Consider the following 25,239-nt stretch of genomic DNA (forward strand, 5'->3'; position numbering starts at 1 on the left):
TAGTGATGGAGTAAATCCTTTTAAAGGAGAAGATCAGTCTTTTAGCACTTGGGGGTCCCAAATGTTAGGCACCCCCAGTGATTGTATTGACTTACCTGAAACCCTGGGCCGGTGCTCCTATCAGCAGAAAACTGCACCGGCCCGGGGTTATACCAGTGAGCACCTGGGAGAGATCTTCTTCCTGTTTTCTCTTTCTTCACGCGGTTTCGCATGCGCTGTAGAACGAAAACCTGAACTCTAACAGAAAATTTGTCTATTTCGTTCTACTGCACACTAGTTTGCCTGAAGACGACGCCAGAAGAAGATCTCTCTGTGATGCATGCTAATATAACCCCGGGCAGTTTTCCGCCGGTAGGAGCACTGCTCCAGGTTTTCAGGTAAGTCAATAAAATCACTTGAGGGTGCCTAACAAACTTTCCTTCTACTTTAAATCATGAGTAAACAGAAAAACACAGATTGATAACGACCCCTCTTATCTTCCCAATTTTCAATTTTGCAATTAAGGCATTTTAATTTTTCTGGCATTAATAGCCTTTTAATAAAGGAAAGTATACACACAAACCATAAAACACAAACCCTTACCTGCTTAACAACATACCCTTAATTGTTGGCATATTCCATAGATTCTGGTGTTCTTAACTTGGCTCTCAATTACCTAATTATTTCAACATGTATATTTTTGGCAGCTGTGTTTGGTATGTAGCCAAATTTGGCAGGTGGTTAGATAAGTCATTATGCCAAGTGTCTCTCCTGCTTGATGACCTAATAAATGGCAGAAAATGCTAAATGTTAATACGAAAAGGTGTGTTGCTGAGACATTCTCTATAAATAGACTAACGCAAGAAGGCAAATCATCTGAACCTCGAAGTGAAGCTATTTCTTCGGATATTTCTTTTGTCTGCTCAGATTCAAATGGGGGACGCCAATGAAGATGGCTACAAGACATTGCTCAATGAAGGAATGGAAAATGAAATGGTAAGTTTTAAGTATTTGTTCTCTTTACACATCATAATCAATGTCTTCATACTATACGAATATTGGGTTATGTATTATTCTAATTAAAGCAATGTATGAAAAACTGGGAAAGGCAGGAGGTTTCATGGATGGTACACAAATTCAGATCTTCAAAGGCATGCACAAACTTAGACTATTTATAATTCACATATTTGAAATGTGGAGCACAGTAGAATATACAGGTATGGCACCTATTATCCAGAATGCTTGGAACCTGGGCTTTTCTGGATATGGGGTCTTTTCGTAATTTAGATCACCACACCTCAAGTCTTCTAAAAAAAACAATTTAAACATTAATTAAAAATAATAGGATTGTGTTGCCTCCAATATGGATTAATGAAAACTTAGCTGGGATCGAGTACAAGTTACCATTTTATTATTACAGAGAAAAATTAAATCATTCTCATTATTTGTTTAAAATAGAGTCTATGGGAGATGGCTTTACCATTATATGGAACTTTCTGGATAACGAGTTACTGGATAACAGATTTCATACACATATATATATATATATATATTTTTTTATATATATATTATTAAATATATTTAATTAATATATAAATTGAGTGAAATCTTATATATATATATATATATCTCATTTCTATATTTTGTAGGTTTTATTAGAAGTAGTGATGGGCGAATTTATTCGCCAGGTTGAGACAGTTTACCGTGATCCCCTTTAAAAAAAGTTGATTTCCCCATTCATACTGTTGAAACATAATAGGATATATCTTTGTTTTTGCTCTCTGATCTACTACATAATGAAAAATACACTGCCATATTCTTGATAAAACTAATCTTAAACCCCTTCAGCTGCTGATTCCAATGCAGTTTTTCATGCGCAACATTTTTTTCTCCTATTGAAGACTATGGGGCATAATTTTCGAAGCTTAGTAAATATGTCCCCAAGTTTTGTACACAAGACTTTGCAAATTTTCAAAAGCAAAAAAAACATTTTAAATATCTACTTAACTCACACTTGCAACTAATGCAAATCACAAAGAGCTGTTTGTGCTATTTATTAAATTGTGTATATTTTTTATGCCAGACACTGAAGTTTACTCCATTATATTACACCCACTCAGACTTGACATGATCTATTGAATCAAAGGGACAAATTCAGTCGCTGTTAATGATGAGTATTTGGAAAAACACAGGTCAATGGGCATTTTTTTCCAAGCATAATACTTTGAAGTCATTCACCAAATGCATTAAAGTCAGGGAGGGCTTTTTCTCACTCCAAATGCATTAATGGCATTTTTTTCTCAAGTTTTTTCTCATGGCAAATGCACTGAAGGGTGTTTTTTTGCAGTGTTTCTTTCTGGCAAATCCATACCTGATGAATACATTTGCTTATCATTACTTGCTGTGTTTTAATGCCACCTTTTTTGCTGTATTTAATGCCACCTTGCTACATGTTTACTCATACATAAGTTCATGCTTATGTTTAGTATACAAAATACAGCATTTCTAGCATTATTCTATTTTAGACTTTAGTTCCCCTTTAATACATACTGTTGCTTCTCCTTTAATGGGGTTTTAAAACAGAACAACAAATTGATTCTTATGCTTATTTTTGCATCTCCAAATTACTTGCTTTAAAAATATTGCACCGTTTCATAAATAAGGGCTATAAAGACAAGATTGTCCTGTTACCACCTCTGACCTATGTATTGTAAAGTATGGGAATCACTCACGACAGCAGATTAACTGCAATTATGCTGTTTATTGTATCACCACAAGTGTTGAAAAAGGGCCAATAGGTCCGAAACATGTCGTGCGGTGACACAATAAACAGCATAATTGCAGTTAATCTGCTGTCGTGAGTGATTCCCATACTTTACAATACATTGGATATTTACAGGGTGCCAGAGATGGAGCATCCATGGAACCATCACAAGAAGTAAGGCACAAACACTAATCAGTGTAAAACCCTCTACCACCTCTGACCTGATAGCTTTTCGTAATGATGTTCTGATGGCCACTGGCTGTGCTACATAGGAGGAATTTTCAGGTCCTGCTCCACTGCCTGAAAGTATGAAAATTGCTTTGCAACAGACAGAATTCCTTCTAAGCAGCACAGCTATCATTACAAACAATCAGGTCAGAGGGGGAATCAGGGCAAACTTTAGCCTTTATATCTGAAAGCATCTTGAGATTCTATATAAAAGGACCATCATGTGGGTTTACCTTGACTTGGTGTGTTGTTGGCTTGTCAATTTTATGATCACAACTAACTAAAAACCCCCATTTTTGTATATACATGCACTTGCATAGATACTAAATGACTAGTGAAACAGGGAATGTGTATTGATCAATCCTCTTTCTTTTATATGTTTGTAGCTAACTTGTCCAGATCAGTCGCACGTCCATTGTACTTCTGTATTTAATGTTCCTGTCTGTGGTGTTTCAGTTTGGCAATTCAGTAATTCAGGTGCAGGCTTTAAACTGTTACAATTTTGCAACATTTATTTAATACATTTTTGAGCAGCATCTCTGGAGTATTAGCAACTATTGTATCAGTTGTAACAGCTACCTTTAATAAAACTCAGGGATTCTGCATCAATTTAGAACAGTTTACAGGTGTCACGGTCGGCACCCTATATCCAGAACCAATGCTAAGCACCCTGTTCACGGCTCTTGCTTCTGCCTTTAACAGCAGCCTTTCACCTCGGGAGGAGCTCTCGGCTAATCGGATGCCGCCAGGTATTATTAAGAGACGTGCCAAGCGAAGGGTTCTGGACGAGCAAAGGGGCACGATGGTAAAGCAAAGTCTTTTGGGCAGAAGGTCACAGTACAAGGCGTAAACAGTTGGCGTAGTCAAACCAGGCCGGGTCAGGGCAGGCAGAATACAAGCGGAGTCAGACAGGCAAAAGTCAAACCAGGAGATCAATCAGAAGGGATACGGATACAGAAGAGTTGTTTACCAGACAGGGGTTAGGATACAGAAGTCAGAATCCTCAAAACAGGCAGGGGTCACAACAGGTATCAGATATCAGACAGGAATTCAAATACAGAAGCACCAGGAACTCACTAGGAATGATCCTATAACGGGCAATCACAAAATACAATTTGTCTCTTTAAAAATGTTTAAATTTCGCGCCATTGCACGCTGGCGTCATCACACCAGCACGACTGGTCCCCGCCGCACCACTAGACCACCAGGGTGGTAAGTTGTTACATTACCCCCCCCTCGAGGAGGGGCCACCGGACCCCCAGGTTTCTCAGGAAATTTAAGGTGGAATTGTTTCCTGAGACGATCAGCCCTTATATCACAAACATGAACCCAAGAATTCTCCTCAGGACCGTAAACCTTCCAATGCACAAGATATTGCAAGTTACCCTGCACAAGTCAAGGAGCTCTTGGACCACAAATTCGGGCTGACCCTCCAACAACACTGGGGGAGGACTTTTGTGGATAACCAAATCAGGTCTCCTACCTGATATTTGGGTGCTTCCCTACGAGACCTATCAGCTGTCCTTTTTTGAGCAGCCGTAGCTGCTGAAAGGGAATTGTGCACCCCGGACCAGATCTTGGCAAATTATTTGACAGAAGAATTGACAAAGGGTACAGAGGATAATGAACCAGAAAAAGAAAATGCTTCGGGATGTAAACCATTAACAATAAAAAATGGAGATTAATCAGTAGAACCATGAGTTGCGTTATTATAAGCAAATTCTGCCCAGTGAAATAGTTCAGCCCATGAGGATTGGTTGTCAGAAACATCACACCTTAAGAATTGCTCAAGGGACTGATTAACCTTCTCAGTCTGACCATTGGTTTGAGGGTGGTATGCAGTAGAGAATGACAGATCAATCCCAACCAAAGGGCAGAATGCTCGCCAAAACTTAAAAACAAACTGTACCCCTCTGTCAGAAAGAATATTGACTGGAAAACCATGTAACTTGAAAAAGTTAACTAAACCAAAGTCTTAGCAGATGGGAGGTGTGGGAGGGAAATGAAATGACTCATTTTGCTGAACCTATCTACCACCACCCAAATCACAGTTTTCCCTTGAGATGAAGGGAGGTCAACAACAAAATCCATAGACAGATGGGACCAGGGTCTGTCGGGAATAGGCAATGGCCTTAGCAATCCTTGTGACAGGTTTCTAGAAGACTTTGACCTCTGACTGATAGGGCAAGAATTAACAAAATTTTTGACATCTTGTTTAAATGAAGGCCACCATGTTAATTTAAGACGGTGGTAATAAGTAGTAATAAAACAGTAGTAAGGACCATGTGAAATCATAGATGAGTTTTTATTTTATTTTTCCTTGGTTCCAGGAGTTCTTTTAAACTTTGTTCTGTATTTAGATGGTGTTTTGCAGTTGTTTGATACATGGAGTGCCAATGATAGTTGTTGCCTAGAACATGGCAGACACGCAACCACTAACTGACTAAGTTATATGCTACTTTAGGGGGTTATTTATCAAAGGTTACGTTTGTGAAGTTTTTTCTACCTTAAATAAACTAACATCTCAAATGTTTGCTTATTTATGAAAAAACCCAAATGTAAAAAACTCGATTGAATGCAATCAGAGGGGAAAAAACTTGAATACTCTAATTCATCGAGTTATCGGCAAAAAAAAACCTTGACTACCTTGAATTGATCAAGTTTATGAGCACAAACCACTAAGAGAAACCTGAAAATCATGAAGGCTAAAAACAGGCGCACTTCAGTGGCGGTGTTGGAAATGCTGCCCCCTTGCACCCGTCGCACTTACCTAAAGATCGCCGAAGGGGGCACAGAGGGGGCTCTCTGCGCTAGAAAAGGTTTTTGTATCCCAAAGATTTTAGTTTTTATTGAAACTACCCTCAAAAAACTAAATTTTTTTGGGAAAAACACAACTCAACCTTTAATAAATAACCCCCTTAAAGTGGCCCAACTGCAAGGAAAAACCCTCAGTCTGGTGGCACACGTGAAGTTTCACTCAGCGTCAAATCTCCTCTACTTCGGGCGACTAATCTCCCCAAATGCCTTTCCGCCGGCAAGAATATGAATCGCTGGCGGGATGGCATACGTACATTTCCAAAGTCGCCTGAAGTCACAAGGATACTTCGGGCGACTTCGGAAATCTGAAGCGATTCGTATGCCTTCCAACCGGCTATCTGTATTCTTGCCGGTGGGAAGGCATTTCGGGGAGATTAGTCGCCCAAAGAAGAGCCACCACCCTCAGAGAGCTTATTAATTGTTATTCAAACACAGTAGTAATTGCTTGCATGCGTAAATGCAGACACCTTGGCAGAATAACAAGGACAGGTGGAGACAACCATTTTAATTGCGGCGGACCTGCGATGGGATTATTTCCTAAAATAACCTATGTGCATTAGCAGGGTGCAGAACAGGCCCTTGGTATAACTTCTAAAAAAGAATGTTAGCTTTAAGATCTATAAAATCACCACATCTCTTACAGTTTCATAGTTAAACTCTAAATTCAGACTCACTATACTATTTTATGCTGCACTATAAAAACATTGGCAAATAAAAACTCTTGGCTTTCTGCTGTCAATGCCTGATGGAATGATTTATCATCATATAGGTAATCATACAAGCAGCAATTTAGGCTTCAGCTATAAATATTAATGTAGAACTGATTTTAGGATTTGGGTTGGGATGTAGCTGAACCAAAGTCAAACCAGTTTTACAGATTTAGCATTCAGCCAAGCCTAATCTGCAATAAAGAAAGAAAATAAATATATACAGTATACTGTGTATGTACTAAGTCTATGGCTGCACAAGGGACACCTGAAGATATCAGGGCAATGCTACACTCTGCAAATAAGCTCTCTGGCACATTTTAGTTTTTAAAGAAGAGGTATGCTTTTTATTTAAGTCAAGTTAATGACTTGTGTCACAGGGGTGTTGCTAGTAAGTTTACACCACAGTGTATTTCTTTCTTCTTTAAAGGGTATGTAAAATGTGTACCATTCTTATGAGAAACCTAAGTGTATGCAGTGAAATTCACCCTTCCTTTCCTTGCTCTGTCTGCTGTGGATAGGAAACTTCAGATGGTCCCTAACTGCTCTGCAGGGAAACAATCATACTTACGAACAGCAGGGGGCAACCCTCCCCCCACCTTACTTCCCAGTCATGCAGAACTCAAGCAGATTTGTTTGTTTTCCATGTAGAGCAATCGGCGACTGTGTAGAGATTCTCATTGGATTTTATTTTTGCCTTTACATCCCCTTTAAGGTTTCCAACTCCACACACACCTTCATATACAGACATACACAAACACAGAATAAAAAGCAGAACATGCTAGAGTTTCCAACTCCAGTGGCAGGAACAAAGATCACGGAGCCAGATTTAAACAGATAAACTGGGACTCTGATTGAAGGATTATTTTGCTGCAGCCACTGGTTCTGCAGAGTTGGAGAAAGTTTGTATTAAACAATCCAAAAACTATAAAATCCACATTAGATTACATGACAACACAGGACCCAGTGCAGCCTGCATATTATGATTATTAATTAGTCTTGCTGTATCAGCTTCTGTATCAGTTTACTGGTGGAGTAAGTTCATGCTTATGTTTAGCATACAAAATACAGCATTTCTAGCATTATTCTATTTTAGACTTTAGTTCCCCTTTAATAGATACTGTTCCTTCTCCTTTAATGGGGTTTTAAAACAGAACAACAAATCTTGATTCTTATGAAAGGAACAAGCGCAAAGGAAGAAGAAGAACGGCGCGGCGGGCGTCCCCGCTGATGGCGCGGCAGGCCTCCCCGCCGCACCACTAGACCACCAGGGTAAGTCGACAACCCTCCCCCCCCACGAGCAGCTTTACACTTTAATATCAGAAAAACAGTCATACATAGAAAATAGAAAGTAATTGGAAAAAGTCTTTATTTCTGGTGAACTATCTGAAACCAACTGAACTGAAAAAAAGTGTTGGAAGGTGAACAACCCCTTTAATATGTGGAGGAAAAAAATAGCCGGGTAGGAGAAAGATAGACATATATTTGATTCATGAGGCATTCAATGCCTGCACCAACCTCACCCATAGTCATGGGAAAACTTTTTACAGAAGGACTGTGCTTCTGCAGATAAAGATTAAAGTAAAGTTTCAGAAGTGTGCAGTTCTACCATCTCCTGTACGGCAGGTGAGGACATTGGGGCAGGTTATGAGGTGCATTGTATTTATCAGTAAGGTGGAAGCAGAACTGGGGCAACTTACAAGAGTTGTCTGGTGCAGCACCCAGCTAAAAGTACCTTGGGAGAACAATGCATATGCACACTAGGGATGTAGCGAACCGCCGAGTATGTGTTCGCGAACGCCGTTCGCGAACACCGGCAAAAACTGCGAACAGTTCGCGAACTGTTCGCGAACTTCGAACATCCGAAAATCGAACGAAAATCGTTCGATTTTAGCGATCGAATGGTCGAATGGTCGAACGATTTTGACGCGAACGCCTATTGGCGAACATCGCGCGACGTTCGCGAACTTGCGGCGGACGCGAACAGTCGAAGTTCGCGCGAACTAGTTCGCCGGCGAACAGATCGCTACATCCCTAATGCACACACACCTACATATACAGACATACACAAACACAGAATAAAAAGCAGAACATGCTAGAGTTCTCCTTGCCATGCCTCTCTGCCTCTTCTCTTGTGTCCATATTTCCCTAAACTGTGGAACCGGAGAAATGTATCACTGCATAGAATTGAAGAAACCAGCTGGAGGCCCTGAGTACTCCTCTCATTAACAATTGTTAAGCTCAGCCCAATGTACAAAAATGGGCCCAGAATTTTTCCCATTTGAAGGTCATATACAATGAATTTGCACATTCTTGTGCTGATCTATACTAATATATCTACCAATTTGCAGGTTTCACCTATTTGTATGATGTACAAATAAACCTTTTGTCCAACACCAACTTTAGCCTGGCATAAAATACAAGGCTCCCTTTGCATTTTGCTTGAATCGCACAACTGAAGGCCTTGTAAGTGCACCCCCACCCTTGTAAAAGCCTTCCCTTGCAGGTGCCCATTTGTGTTTTATACTACAAACAGATTAAGGAAACACAGAAATCCACTGACTACTTCCCTAGTCAGACTATTCTAATATAGAAAATGCTGCCTTCCAAAGTGTGTTAAAGTGTTAAAGTGTAAACATGTAAATCAGATTAGGTCAGTGTTCACAAGGTTTAGGGTATTAACTCACCCTTTATCAGTGTTTAATAAGGGTCCATTTGCAGTCTATTAGGCTTTTAATTTAGCTAGATTACAAATGGATTAACTCTAGGGGGTGGTATAATTCCAGGTGGGGCAAAGCATGGAGTCAACATAGTTTCGGCCATCACACAAACTGAAAAACTTGCCTTAGGTGACTCTTCCCTGGTAAATGTAAGAGCAGAATTTCCAGTTTTTGAACCTGAAGTTCGGCTCTTTAATTGTAGAGAATACAATTGCCTTAGGCAGCCCCAGACCCAGATGGGATATTATGAGTCACATACTCAATAAATACAGTAGCATTTACAATCATCAAAGAGTTCCATGAGGTTAAACTAAGCCTTTTGCCAACAAAGGTGCCTGTGTTGTGTGTTCTACCAAGTTACCCAAAATCTCCAACTTTTTCCCATTTTTCCTTAATAAACACAATAAACTGCAAATATACTGCCCAATTAAAATTTGAATGGCTGCCCCTGGCTACATAGCAGCTTATTTATATAAATGTAGTAGTGTTCCCGCAGCTACCACACCAGTGCAGTGTTACATTGCACTATATGAAAATTCATATAAATCCATTCTCATTTTACATTGCACTATATGAAAATTCATATAAATCCATTCTGGTCATTTAAAAGCAGTGACCACCAGCTTCTCATTATTCTTACTAAAGCTTGCATTCACAACACTGCCATAAATGTTTCAAGACCATAACAAGAGTGAGTAACGTAATAATGCAATTTATTACTGCTTAACTATTTAATGGTACTCTGCGTTAGTTATATTTAACAATATAATATTTAAATTATTACATTCAAAAAGGACTTGAAAAAGTAAGCACATTGTTTTTAGTATTCCAACATATTGATCTTGCACACCAGAGCTTAGATTGTAAGCTCTATGGGTGTAACTCACTGGCAGGCAAATCCAGTAGCACTTCATGCACAGACTGTATAGATTTAAATTGCTTTAGATGCCAAACGTCCCCCCAGATTTTCTATTTACAATAGAACCCCTGTCTCAAAAATAGGTATAGGTTCCTACAGAAAAACTATCCCAAAATAAATAAATGTATATTATATATACCCATATTACACCAAAAAAGCTCTGGTAGTCACATAATAGGTTTAGAGATACCTTACATACTTTTAAGCATTTCATTAGGAATACATATTTTGTATGTTTATCAGAGCACGTCACATGTCTGAGGGCAGCTGGGAAACTGACAATATGTCTAGCCCCATGTCAGATTTCAAATTTAAAAAAATCTGTTTCCTCTTTTGAAAAAAGGAATTCAGTGCAGAAGTCTGCTGGAGCAGCACTATTAACTGATGTGTTTTGAAAACAGTATCCCTTTAATGTAATAACATTTTATTTATTTTTACTAAAAAAGCCACAAAAAAGTGATGCAGTAAATGTTCAAATGACATCAGCTTTAATTCTGGGCCAACCCAAGGTGTGCCAGTAAAAAAAATTTCTGACGGCTGTAGTCTGATTGAGTCAGATCTGCGTTGTACAGGATCATAAAAGTTCATGAGACATTACTGTTGGACTGTTTATTTATTGACCTATGTGAACTAAGAGCACCATATTTAACATGCTTTGTAATAAACCTCACAAAATTTCCAACAGGTCTAATTGCACAGAGCAGCCAATCAGATGTTTGCTATGGGTAACTAGACCTGGTGCACACTGTGACTTTTATTATATTACACCCATACAATGTAATGCTGTTTGATTGGCTCATCATAAGAGTGGCCACATTTTAATAGGTCGAGTGGACATTCACTGCATTCTCTTTTTAATTATTTCAGGATTTGTATGGCCAGTTTTGTTAACATGGGACTTTTCCAGGGGTGTAAATTTTCATAGCAAAATATCTAAACACTGACACAGGCAAAATTGTTCTCAGTGTGAAGATTTATTCGCTTTCCGAATAAATATACAGTATACAGTATACAGTATACAATATAACAGTGTAGGCTTTTCTGTGTTATATATTGTCAATAGAAAAAACTATGTAATAAAGGAATAGGACAACAGTAGGGCAGATTGGAAAGATAGGACAACAGTTAATATAAAGTTGCCACTACAAAATGGACTTAAATGCATGTAGGTTTGTTGATGTAATTATGATTGCTGTAAAAGGTATGTTTTACCTGAGTGCAGCTCTATAATCCTGAGACTCTCTATCTATTATGTTGCTTTAAGCTGAGCATCTCCTCTCCTGTGTTCAGGCACACAAGCTACAGGTAACAGCTGTCTCTTTTAGGAACAGTTTTCAGCCTATGGCAGTGCTGTCATTTTTATGCAGATAGGAGTACACAAAGCAACCTTCAGCTGTCAGGTCTCAAATAAAACTGCTTCTGGATGGAGTGGTACTCTGTAACGTAAAGAAGAATCTGGAAATGATTCCTGATCAATCCTTCCCACTTCTTATAGCACAGAGCCCCAGGATTTGCAGGATAAAGATGATGTGCTGATATCAGCAATTGTGCCTGTCATGTGCAAATGCTGTTATTTCCATCTTTTTATTTCCCTCCAGATGTTGCTAAAAACAGCTTTAGCTGCAGAACCTCGCAATTTTATATTATAGGAGCAGGAAGGAATAACCATTAGGTAACCTAGTAAGTTGCTAGTGTGCTAGGGGCTCAGAAACTGCCATTCAATGAGTAACCAGGCCCTGCACAGTAGGAAGATGTAGCTGGCCCAAAAGGTCAATGCCCCCCCCCCCCAATGTTCTCTCTTTCTGTACCTGCAATCTTTTTCATGCCAGCAGCATGGAAACAAATATTCTTTTCTTCCATCTGTTCTCCGTTCATCAGGAAGTTTTAGGGGGCGAATAGGCGTTAAAGTGGCTATGCCCCACTCCCCATAATGTTAAAATTGTACATTCTCTCGCTTGATCTGTAACCACAATCTTTTTTCATGGTTCCAGCTCCTTTAGTAGCTCATTTTGCTGTCAGATGAACGAGCAGAGCTTTTCCCAATATGCCCCATACATTGAATAAAAAGATTGAAAAGAGTCAAAGGGGGAAATGGCCATGTACAACCAAATTTGGAGAGAGAAAAAATGGGAATAAAGAGGGATGGAGACAGTGGCGCAATATCATAAACAGGAGACACGCAGGGCATCCTGGGCATTGCAGCCCCTCTACCCAACCCCTCTCATAACTTTAAAATATAGATAAATGATGATTGCCAGGAGGTGGGTGTGGTGTTTCTACAAATGGCCTGTAGATGTCACTGTGCTCAGACATAATGTGCATACTTCCTGGACAGCTTAAAAGTGAAAGTTACTGTTGTGTAATGCTTGCATGAGTCTCTGCTAATAAAGCACTGTTATACTCTACTCATCCTCGGCTACCCAAAACATAACAGTGGGCAAGCAGGCCAGGAGGGGGCCTGGAGTGGAGGGATTGATTGCACCTTGCCCCCTCAGTAGATTATTTTGCAGAGGTCAGATGCACTGGATTGAGAGCAGGACAAAATGGGGTGAAAAAGTTAAAAAGTAGAGCTTGAAAGGAAAGATGGGGATGAGAAATAAAAAGCAGAGAAAAGTGTTAAATGAGGAAGAAATGGGAGGGATTAAAGAGAGAGGGAGACATGGGACAAAAAAAAAAGGAAATAAAATGAACGTAGGGAACATAAAAGTATTGGTGGATTTGGGGAAGTAGATGAAAGGGGCTATGTACACCACCTGTGTGCCTGTCGGTGAGTGCTACCAAAACATGTCAACACCCATGTATATATTATGTCCTTACATAGCACTCCTTGCTTGCCATAAAAGCATACTCCACAAAAGCATACTCCACAAAGCACCACTAAAAATAATTCTCATCCTTAAGAGTAAAAATCACAAAACTCTACCTCTCACTATCTAAAAAAGCAAACAAAATAATATAATAATTGGCACAGAGTTTGTTGCAATCTAAGATGCTGTACAAAGCAATCATCAAGATTTCTATCTATTGAATTTAGAATCATCTTAATATGATATTATTGTGAGTTATTAGACTTGGATAGCATTGACATATTTTCTGGAAAGAAAATACCTGCCTTATATTTTATGTGTCTTCCCTTTAAATGACCTTGGCATCAAGCATAATATTTACCGGCCAGGTGGCAAACTTTGACTTGGCGTAATGTTGTTTCTACTGCAATGTTTTCTGTTACAACTGTGGGAAAACACACTTTAAAGGAAAACTAAACTTAACCAAAGACGTAGGGCAGAAATGTTGTACATTATTTTTTGGGCTTATATATCAGCCCAAGGCAACCACAGCCATGTAGCAAGGAAGATATGTGCCTCTAAAGATGCCCCAGTAGCTCCGCATCTTCTTTTCTATGCTCTGTACTTCTGTAAGTTACAGAGCTTAGGGGCAGATGCACAATATACTGAATATATATCATATAAATGTCACAATATAAGGCTGATTAATAAATAATTGAGATTCCATGGCAGCTTCGAAACCAGGACAATTGGCATCAGAATGTAATAATCAGCCCTGTAGCATCAGCTTATATGACAGGCAAACTTCACTTTCTGCTTTATGACTTGCAACGATCCCTAAGCTTAGCTTCTCAACAATTGCTCAAAGCAACCTGACCATGTGCATGTCGCAGACACTCCTAACAAAATCCAAGATGGGAAACTATGACAAGGACTGGATCATTACTACTTACTACTCTAGTGATGCTGAACCTTTAGACTAGTTCAATAAGTTCAGTATATAAAATATGGCGTTTCTAGCCATATTCATTTTTAATGTTTAGTTCTCTTTTAAGGTGAAGCCTAAAAAGTGAACATTGAGTTGTAAAAGTGGGTGTGATCTGCTGCTGCCTTTTGTGGGCTCTGGAGGGACAGGATGGAGGCTGGAAGTGGAAGTGGAAATGGAATGGAAGAAATAAAAAAAACAAGCAATAAAGGGGAAAACAGTATTTTCAGTAGGAATGGCAGAAGACATCTGTGCACTTGGAATAATGATAAAAAGAAAGGAAGGGTAGAAAATAAAAATGTATGATGATTAGAGACAGGGTGACATTTGAGGAGATAATTAACTGGACAAGGAGCAGACAGAAAAGGAAAAGTGCTTCTACATGCAGAAGGTATATAAAGAAATAGAAGGAAATCCTATAGAAAAGAAAAGAGAAGAGAAGTAGGGTTGCAGTTGTGGAGTTTAACTATAATAGTACCTGAAGAACATGGAGCATGAGGAGAGAAAATGGGAAGAGGATGGAAAAATAGCACAAATGGAGAGGAATACATTCGAGTTACAAGTGAGGATATCAGATGAAAAGTGAAAATGGGAAATATGAAAGCGGCACACATGGAGAGGAGTATACAGTAGGTGAGGTAGGAACTTGTGTCATAGAAGGCAAGAGAGAAGGAAATTAAAGGAGAAAGGGAAAAATGAAGGAGAGGAGAAACAATAAGCAAAAAGTAGCAGAAGGCAACACAAAAAAAGAATGGAGAAGGGTGTGGACTTGTAATACTGACAAAGCTTCAAGGTCTTTTAGAAACATTTTAATCCCAAAATGGTATAAACTCTGTGTAGGTGGGGACAAAATCCTTTTTCTTGTCATGCTTGAGCGCCTGAGCACCTGGTTCCACTCTGTTATTATGAACCTATGAAGAGACTGTATACTTTGAATAATGGAAGAGTCACTAAATAACCTCAAAAAACCTGAACATATCAGTTAAAACATATCATCTTAGTGGAAGCCATAAAATGTTGTAAAACCCACCATCAAACTATTTACCTAAAAAATTAGCCATGTAAGCATAACATTGCTTAATTAAGTAAATAAATACCAGTATCTATGTGAGCCTTTAGTTTTACAGAACTCAATGATAACAGAACCAGATTCTTAGCTTAGTTTTTGAGTGGCATTTATGGCAGTATGTACCTTGATGTGTTACATTCCCAGACACAATATGCAGACATGAACGCCCTATTTTAGTTCTGATCAAATTCTTAGATGATAAGGGATATATATTGCCTCAGCTGGAAGACAAATCAACAAAATAGCTATTGGACATAGTAGAGATCCCACACCTTCCACCATTCTTCCTACGCTTCTTTCTCAACTGTCCCAACCAACCTCTCGCTTTTATTGTTGTTGTTATTTAACCCTTTTCAATCTCATGTGAGTTTCTAATGGTCTTTCTTATCATCTTTATTTTTCTTTTATTTTCACCACCCTTTTCAATTCTTTTTATTTAGATTTTCTTTTTATGTTTAACATAAGTCATAGTCCTTTACAAGGGAGTGTAAACCTTGTGTGTAATTACATAAGCACATCACTGACATAAAGGTCTATGAAGAAAAGGAAAATGTACTTTGTACAAAAACCCAACTAACCTCATTGACTTGATTTGCCCTGATGGCAAAAAAGAAGAAGTGATCTCTGATATTAATGAATAATACTGCTTTAAATAACAATTACATTTATAATTAGCTTTAAAGACATTGCAAAGTTTTAATTTATGTATATTAGAAAATTGCTTTGAATTACATTTGATTTTATTATGTAAAATATTATATTTAGGTATGCACACAGAATTAGTAGGCAGATTTAGAAAAAGGATGGGCAGTTGTAATTAACATTTTGGTAACACAACTAATAGGAAACAGGCATTCACCAAGCAAGTAAATAGAGCTGTATTGAAAGAGAACTGCCAGCCTCAGTATATGAAGAGGATAAGCTGTTCCTAGTTTAGTTAGGTTTGTACAGGATTAAAGTGTGATATGATGCTTTCGCCAAGTTTTATTACACAGGTGTATTGTTTCTATGCCTCTCAGTTACATTTTTCCAGAAGGTTCAGATTATCAAGGTGTAAACAAGATTACTTGCCTGACATTTTCACAAGAAACAATGGCCTCCCAGGGATAAAGGCACATGAAGTGTATGAAACACTTCTCACAGCCTGCAGATTCTAATGATCTTGAGTAGTGATGGGCGAATTTGCGGCGTTTCGCTTCGCCGAAAAATTCACGAAATTCTCGTTTTTGACGCCGTTTTTTCGAGAAAAAAAATTGTGGACGCCGGCAAATTTTTGCCGCGAATTTTCACGGGCGTTTTGCAAATTTATTCGCTGGCGGCAAAACGCGCAAATTCACCGCGAATTCGCCCATCACTAATCTTGAGAGAAGCAGATCAACTCAAATCAACTCTTCCTCTATCTGCACTGAAAAGTATAGCTTGTGACAGTGTGCGGCTACACAGAGTGGAGATCAGCCTGAAAAACATGAAAGCAGCCATTTTCAGGCAAGTCTCTGCTCCATGTAGCTGCACGCAGACAGAGACTGTACTTATCAGTGCAGATATAGGAAGCTGTTTATTTGAGCTGATCCGCTTCTCTCTGCCTCAATAAAATCTACAGTCGAAGAGAAGCAATCCATATGCTTTGGGGCCGATTCACTAACTTCGAGTGAAGGATTCGAATGAAAAAAATTCGAATTTCGAAGTATTTTTTGGGTACTTCGACCATCGAATTGGTTAAATTCGTTCGAATTCGAACGAAATCGAAGCATTCTAAGTAAAAATCGTTCGACTATTCGACCATTCGATAGTCGAAGTACTTTCCCTTTAAAAAAAACTTCGACCCCCTACTTCGGCAGATAAAACCTACCGAAGTCAATGTTAGCCTATGGGGAAGGTCCCCATAGGTTTGCTAAACTTTTTTTGATCGAAGGATTTTCCTTCGATCGTTGGATTAAAATCCTTCGAATCGTTCCATTCGAAGGATTTAATCGTTCGATCGAACGAAAAATCCTTCGATCGATCGAACGAACGTTTAGCGCTAAATCCTTCGACTTCGATATTCGAAGTCGAAGGATTTCAATTCGAGGGTCGAATTTCGAAGTATTTTTAACTTCGAAATTCGACCCTTAGTGAATCTGCCCCTTTGTGTTACTTGCCCTAAAAGTTTAAATAACATGAAACCAAACAGAAATATTTAAGCGATACATATCTTACTGATATCAAAAAAGGCTCATGAAAAGCATTTTGGAGCAGCGCAGATGTCAAACAAATGGTTTTGCAACAGATCTTAAAAAGTGGCATGCAAAATTGAGGTTTGACTGTACAGTATGTAAGAACAGGTATTCTCCTTAGCCAATTAGGTAATCATTACTTAACATTTGCAAATCAGCAAAGGAATCGTGAAGCGCATTGAAGTCAATGGGCGTCAAAATAATTTTGACGCACGACAATTTGGACAAGAGCGACAATTTTTATAAGCGTGACTATTTTGTCCAAATGCATTCAAGTCAATGAGCGTCCGAATAATTTTGATGCACGAAAATTTTTATGTGCGCGGCTATTCTGACCCGCAAAAATTTTTTTTTCCGTAGCAGATTTTTTGCTGGCGGATTTTCACCGCAGTTTTGCAAATTTATTCGCTGCCAGCGAAACATGGATCCATGCATGCCGAATTTATCCCTCCATCACTAGTAAACTTTCATAAGTAAATCACAGAGAATAGCACACACTTTAAAGTACATTGTTTAAAAAATAGCCATAAAAGCCGCAAATGCAGTTTTTATGGTTAGTTTTGTAGACACGCAACTTTCAGAGTGTGCACTTTTCTACCCTATAGTTATGCTCCATAACCTTCCATTATAGAGGAATGTGAAGTTCATTTTCACTGTATTTAAATGGGCAGTGTACTCCCTTGTTCAAGAATTATACCCTGGCCTGGATATAGTTTATACGCATTGTTTTAATTATGAATAATCCATGTTTTTTTGAAGCTACCAATAGGGATGGGTGAATGTATTCAACAGGCATGCATACACTGCGAATTTCTGCATTTTGCCACCTGCAAATTTTTTTGCGAAACTGCTGCAAAAATTTGTCGCCAAAAACAATTCACTGCGACAAAAAAGTTGTCAGTGTAAAAAATATTTTGACACCCTTTGAGCTTAATGCATTTAGACAACAGAGTCACGCATGTAAAAATTGACGGGCGCATAAAAATTGGTGCGCATCAAAGTTATTTTGACGCCCATTCACTTTAATGCACTTGGACAAAAAAGTCACACATGTAAAAATTGTCGCAAGTCAAAATTATTTTGACGCCCATTGACTTCAATGCGTTTTGGAAACTTTTCGCCATTTTTGTGAATATTTTCAGAGTTTCGCTAATTTTTCAGCGAAATGGGACATATTTGACCCATCACTAGCTACCAAGTTTGGTTCTGAATCTGAGAATATGGTACTGAGCCTCTGTTTCATGTAAATTATGTTTTACCACTCTTACACTGATATTGATCTACCCCCAGAAACTTTAACAACTTGCAGTTCAGGATGACCCATTTTGGAATGTCATTGTAAGGAAAAAAAACTTGCTCAGCTAGAGGGATGAAGTAACTTTTGTGTTTGGAAATAAAGAGTATAAATACAGCATAGTACTACTGTATATATTATAATCTTATTCACTTCCTATGATTTCCACCCAACTCCAGATAATTAAATAACCCCCTGTGGTTTGATTTAAAAGCAAGTAGATAAAGATCATTTGGATGCAAATCATGGCCTGGATCTTGTATTTTCAGTCAATTTAAAACCAGTTTGTAAGTTTGTGAAAAACCAATAATTAGATGCAGTCAAACAAACAGGTTAAACGGCATTATGATGGAGAAACATTTCCTAGAGAAGCATTTTACATAGCAACTCTCTAAAAATTAATAACTGAAACCTAAAAACCTTAAAGGGATACTGTCATGGGGAAAAGATTTTTTTTTTTAATGAATCAGTTAATAGTGCTGCTCCAGCAGAATTCTGCACTGAAATCCATTTCTCAAAAGAGAAAACATTTTTTTATATTCAATTTTGAAATCTGACATGGGGCTAGACATATTGTCAATTTCCCAGCTGCCCCAAGTCATGTGACTTGTGCTCTGATAAACTTTGATCACTTTTTACTGCTGTACTGCAAGTTGGAGTGATATCACACCCCTCCCTTCCTCCCCCCCAGCAGCCAAACAAAAGAACAATGGGAAGGTAACCAGATAACAGCTCCCTAACACAAGATAACAGCTGCCTGATAGATCTAAGAACAGCACTCAATAGTAAAAACTAGGGATGTAGCGAACGTCGGAAAAAAAGTTCGCGAACATATTCGCGAACTTGCGCAAAAATGCGAGCGGTTCGCGAACGGTTCGCGAACCCCATAGACTTCAATGGGAAGGCGAACTTTAACATCTAGAAAAGACATTTCTGGCCAGAAAAATGATTTTAAAGTTGTTTAAAGGGTGCAACGACCTGGACAGTGGCATGCCAGAGGGGGATCAAGGGCAAAAATGTATCTGAAAAATCTGCCTGTGTGTGCTTGGAAGAGATAGTGTAGGGGGAGAGCTGTTAGTGATTTCAGGGACAGATGATAGTAAGTTTGCTGGCTAGTAATCTGCTTGATACTGCTCTGTATTGGAGGGACAGAAGTCTGCAGGGATTTGAGGGACATTTTAGCTTAGGTAGCTTTGCTGGCTAGTAATCTACTGTTCTCTTTAAACAACTGCCATACGTTGACCTTGTAGGCATTGTTTGCCCAGTTTTTTTGGACGCAGCCACTGAAGCACAGTTGCCAGAAAAAATATGCCATATAAATGCTGAAAATGGTAATTTTTCGCCATACGTTGACCTTGTAGACATTGTTTGCCCAGTTTTTTTGGTTGCAGCCACTGAAGCACAGTTGCCAGAAAAAATATGCCATATAAATGCTGAAAATAGTCATTTTTTGCCATATACGTTGAGTCAACGTATGGCAAAAAATGACTATTTTCAGCATTTATATGGCATATTTTTTCTGGCCTCTGTGCTTCAGTGGCTGCGGCCAAAAAAACTGGGCAAACAATGCCTACAAGGTCAACGTATACACTACTACAGCGGTGGATACGGATTACGTAAAATATATGAATGCTGCTTGAAAAAAAGTAACTCAAGTGGTTTTTCTAGAGACGATAATATTATCAATATTTAGACAAAATGTGAACAAGCTCACACAGCTAGATGGCGGGTTGAAGAAAACAGTGTGCAAATAATGCCTACAAGGTCAACGTATACACTACTACAGCGGTGGATACGGATTACGTAAAATATATTATGGCTGCTTGAAAAAAGTCACTCCGGTGTTTTTTCTGGAGACGGTAATATTATGGATATTTAGACAGAATGTGAACAAGGTCACACAGCTAGATGGCGGGTTGAAGAAAACAGTGTGCAAATAATGCCTACAGGGCAAATAATGCCTAAAAGGTCAACTTATACACTACTACAGCGGTAGTAAAATAAAAAAAGTAAAATAAAAAAAAATGAATATTAAAAAAAAAAAATTAAAGTTGGTGCTGCTGAACTACTAGGAGCAGCAGATTAGCACACCAGTCCCACTCCCCAACACTGCTAGACTAATAGCACTGGGCTCTTATAGTAGTAGTAGTAGTAGTAGTAGTAAAACAACAAAAAAATAAATAAAAGCAGTCCTTACAAGGACTACTGTTATTGCAGCAGTCAGCAGATGAGATCAGAAGCAGGACAGCTGCCCACTGCAGCTACATACAGAGCACTGCAGTAGAAGGTAGATTACTAGCCAGCAAAGCTACCTAAGCTTAAATGTCCCTCAAACCCCTGCAGACTTCTGTCCCTCCAATAACAGAGCAGTATCAAAACGATTACTAGCCAGCAAACTTTCAACTGTCCCTGAAATCACTAACAGGCAGCAGCTCTCTCCCTACACTATCTCTTCAGCACACACAGGCAGAGTGAAAAAACGCTGCAGGGCTTCGGTTTTTATAGGGAAGGGGAGTGGTCCAGGGGAGAGCTTCCTGATTGGCTGCCATGTACCTGCTGGTCTGGGGTGAGAGGGCAAAAAAAAGCGCCAACAATGGCGAACCCAAAATGGCGAACGTCGCGCGACGTTCGCGAACTTCCGGCGAGCGCGAACACCCGATGTTCGCGCGAACAAGTTCGCCGGCGAACAGTTCGCGACATCTCTAGTAAAAACCCATGTCCCACTGAGACACATTCAGTTACATTGAGAAGGAAAAACAGCAGCTTGCCAGAAAGCATTTCTCTCCTAAAGTGCAGGCACAAGTCACATGACCAGGGGCAGCTGGGAAATTGACAAAATGTCTAGCTCCATGTCAGCTTTCAAAATTGAATATAAAAAAATCTGTTTGCTCTTTTGAGAAATGGATTTCAGTGCAGAATTCTGCTGGAGCAGCACTATTAACTGATTCATTTTGAAAAAATTTTTTTTTCCCATGACAGTATCCCTTTAAAAGGCTGCTCACCTTAACATTATCTATCAGTTTAATGTAAATACCATACTCCCCAAACTATTTGTAATTGGTCTTCGTTTTTTTATAGTTTGTGATATTTTGAATTGTTTACATTTTTTCTGTAGTTGTCAGACTTGGAATTTAAAATGCTATGTTGATGAAGTAGAAGATTAATAGGAGGGGATCTAAAATTAAAAATGAGCAATAAATTATGATAACTAAATGGTGAACTCTAACTCACCCATTGATAAATACACTTCTAAAAATCCCTTTGGAATTAATAAAAATTGTTTTTTCTGTGGTGAGCTTTAATTTCACACTCTGATAATCAATATGCCACGAGGAAGCCTATTTATCAACAGTCTCATTTAAGTGGGTTAGAGAGTTATGAAGTCACAAACTCACTTTCTCTGAAACCACAAATGCCATGGAATTTATTAAAAGAATGTAAAAAGCACGAATGAAAAAAAAAAAGCAATGAAAGATCCCAAAAAAATACAAATACCTTTTTTGGACAATTGCTATCAAAAAAAAAATCTGAAAACCTCTGAAAACCCGAATTGATTAATAAAGGTCAGATAGGATCAGCACAACTCCTACTGTCTTCTATAGGACATGGACAAGAGTATATTGTGGTTTTTAAACTTAAGGGGTTATGTACTAAACTCCAAATTCATCTGGTTGAGCTTTTTGGGGCAAAACTCGAATTTTTCGAGATTTATTAAAGCCCTAATCTCAAAATCCGCCATCTTTAACCTGCCAAGGTTGTGTATAAGTCAATGGCAGAGGTCCCTATCCTATTTGGAAGTTTCTGTGGTCTACACTGGAATTAGCCCACAAATCCAACCATTTTGGGCAAAAATCCTGAAAAATCAAGCACTAAGGGAAAAAATCCAGAATAAATTGTAAGATTCTAGTTTTCACTCAATTTTATGAGTTTTGTACCCAAAACTATTAAATCGAGCATATTTAATAACAAATAAAGGTATTGGAGTTTAGTTGTGTTTTTTTTAATTTAAATAATGAGATACATTTGATTTTATTAAATAACCCCCTAAATAAATCTCAAATGTTTTTTAAAGAAATTTGAATGTTAGTAAATTTTTAGTTTCTGGGTCAGACACCCAACAGATGGCATTTTTAGTTGCAAGCTGGAAAAAACAGAATAGGATGGCTCATGACTCAGAAGAGAAAGTTTCAAACTTTATTTTAAATAGAGAAATGCAGTTTAACTATTTTTTATTATGCTTTAAATTAGTATAACTAATCATTTAAAACGTTATCTTCCAGTAGTTTCCTCCTAAATCCAAATATGTTACAGTAGTTTCCCCTCTAAGTAGTACATGAAAGGATAAGCAAATTGGGTTTGATTTAAAAAGCTAATTCATGTAGAAAGATTATTCAAATGCAAATTATGGTTCAGATCTATTTCAAGCCATTTCAAAACCAGTTCTCAAGTTTTGGTTTGCGCACATAACCAAAAACAAGGTGTGGTCAGTAAATGCACCAAACAAGTTAAACAGCATTTGAGGCAATGTTTCATATTGATGTTATGTGACCTACCATGTTACCAGATTATTGGAAAAATCAGGGTCGCTGCTAGTAAATGCAAAGTGCTGGGCTGTACTAGTGCATTGACTGGAGATTTCGTAGCTAAATTATCAAAAAGCGATTTTTGCATGATCTGATCACCAGTAAAAATACTATTTGTATCTGTATTAGTGTACAGGAAGGGAAGGGGTATGCCCAGTGCATGAATTGCCCTGAATCTTCAAGGGTAAACATCACCGAAACCTGTATAAAGGTAGTGGAGGATAGGGTTATTTAGTGGGATTGTGTATGTAAATGCTTACTTTGTAAGACAATTTAAAAAAAAGTTAGACTGAACAGAGTGAATTTTTAAAACAAGTCCCTATTACTAAAATGCTTTTTGCAAAAGGAACTTATGGAAAAGTGTCCCCATAGCACAGGTATGGGATCCTTTATGTAGAAACATGTTATCCAAAAAATTCTGAAATATTGAAAGCCATCTCTCATAGGGACAGATTTGCTAAAGGGCTAAGTGGCCGATGCTAGCAACAATACACCAGTAATCCCATCCGCAGGGACATTGCCAATTCACTGACAAGTGTAGAGGACAATTCTTCTACTACTTTAATGTACCCGCCCTATTCAAATTAACCTAAGTGTAAGAGTACGAACGAAGTTTCGCTAGGCAGAAATGAATCCCATTCGTTAGGATCCAATCATTGGGCTCCAGGGCCCACGATCGGATCAGCCCGATATTGCCCACCTCAAGATGGGCATATCGGAGAGAGATCCGCTCGTTTGGCAACATCGCCAAACGAGCGGATCTCTCTGTGTATGGCCACCATTAGAGTGATATCCCCCCCCCAGCAGGCTAACAACAGAACAATAGGTAAGCAGATAACAGCTCCCTAAGATAACAGCTCCCTGGTAGATCAAAGAACAACACTTAATAATAAAAATACAAGAACCACTGAGACACATTCAGTTAAATTGAGTAGGAGAAACAGCCTGCCAGAAAGCAGTTCCATCCTAAAGTGCTGGATCTTTCTGAAAGCACAGGACCAGGCAAAATGGCCTGAGATGGCTGCTTACACAGCAATATTACAACTAAAAGAAATACACTTGCTAGTTCAGGAATGAACTTTTATATTGTAGAGTGAATTATTTGCAGTGTAAACAGTGTAATTTAGAAATAAAAACTACATCATAAAAACCATGACAGAATCCCTGTAAAAGTGAACGCTTTGGGTGAGTTGGAACAAACTCCACAAAAAAGTATGTCTTTCCAAAGAGAGGAAGCCAGGAGCAAAAGGAGTCAAGTATTTAATTTGATTCATTAGAGACATATATTTGTGTTTTAAAATTATATATATATATATATATATATATATATATATATATATATATATATATATATATATATATATATATATATATATATAGACAATTACAAGAGTCCTCAGCACTCAACCCATTATCAATATATTTAAGACAGAGACATTTTGTGCATACTGCTACTGAAAAATGCCTTACCCTTTAAACAAAACAGGGATTGTTTGCCCATATATTGCAATATATTTAAGCTGGCCAACTACGTCAAAGTCATCCCATATCCTATGCTCAATTTTCATCTGATTCATTAAGAATTCTATAGTTTCATTATACATTTTATAAAAGGGACGAATACGTTTTACCTGCTACTTACTAGCTGCTTTCAAAGTAAAACTCCCAAACTTGGCTGCCCTTTTATTAGACACCAGTGGGATCACCTGACTATAGTTGGAGAGGGTGGGAGCTACAACATGGAGCTGGTCACTGCTCCTGTATAACTATAACAAACAAGGGAAAGTTGTGCTCACCACAAGTTTGAGAGTTTTACTTTGAAAACAGCTAGTAAGTTGCAGGTAAAATGTATTCGTCCCTTTTATAAATTGTATAATGAAACTATAGAATTCTTAATGAATCAGATGAAAATTGAGCGTAGGACTGGCCAGATATGGGATGACTTTGACGTAGTTGGCCAGCTTAAATATATTGCAATATATGGACAAACAATCCCTGTGTTGTTTAAAGGGTAAGGCATTTTTCAGTAGCAGTATGCACAAAATGTCTCTGTCTTAAATATATTGATAATGGGTTGAGTGCTGAGGACTCTTGTAATTCTCTATATGTATTTTGTGGTCACAGCCTCGCTGCACCCCCGCCTAATGGTTTTAAAAACTAGTGGTGAGCACAACT

At 38.3% G+C, this 25,239-nt stretch overlaps 1 protein-coding gene across 1 annotated transcript in view; it reads left to right on the forward strand.

Moving 5' to 3' along the window:
• Positions 1 to 888: 888 nt before the first annotated feature.
• atp13a-like.L (ATPase type 13A-like L homeolog) overlaps positions 889 to 25,239 on the forward strand; it is a 62,620-nt gene continuing 38,269 nt past the window's right edge. The window contains exon 1 of the mRNA XM_041563310.1: positions 889 to 975. Coding sequence (XP_041419244.1) covers positions 913 to 975 — 63 coding nt within the window. The 5' untranslated portion in view covers positions 889 to 912. The remainder of the gene's footprint in view (positions 976 to 25,239) is intronic.

This window comes from Xenopus laevis, chromosome 5L (assembly GCF_017654675.1).
Source record: "Xenopus laevis strain J_2021 chromosome 5L, Xenopus_laevis_v10.1, whole genome shotgun sequence".
Lineage (NCBI taxonomy): Eukaryota > Metazoa > Chordata > Amphibia > Anura > Pipidae > Xenopus > Xenopus laevis.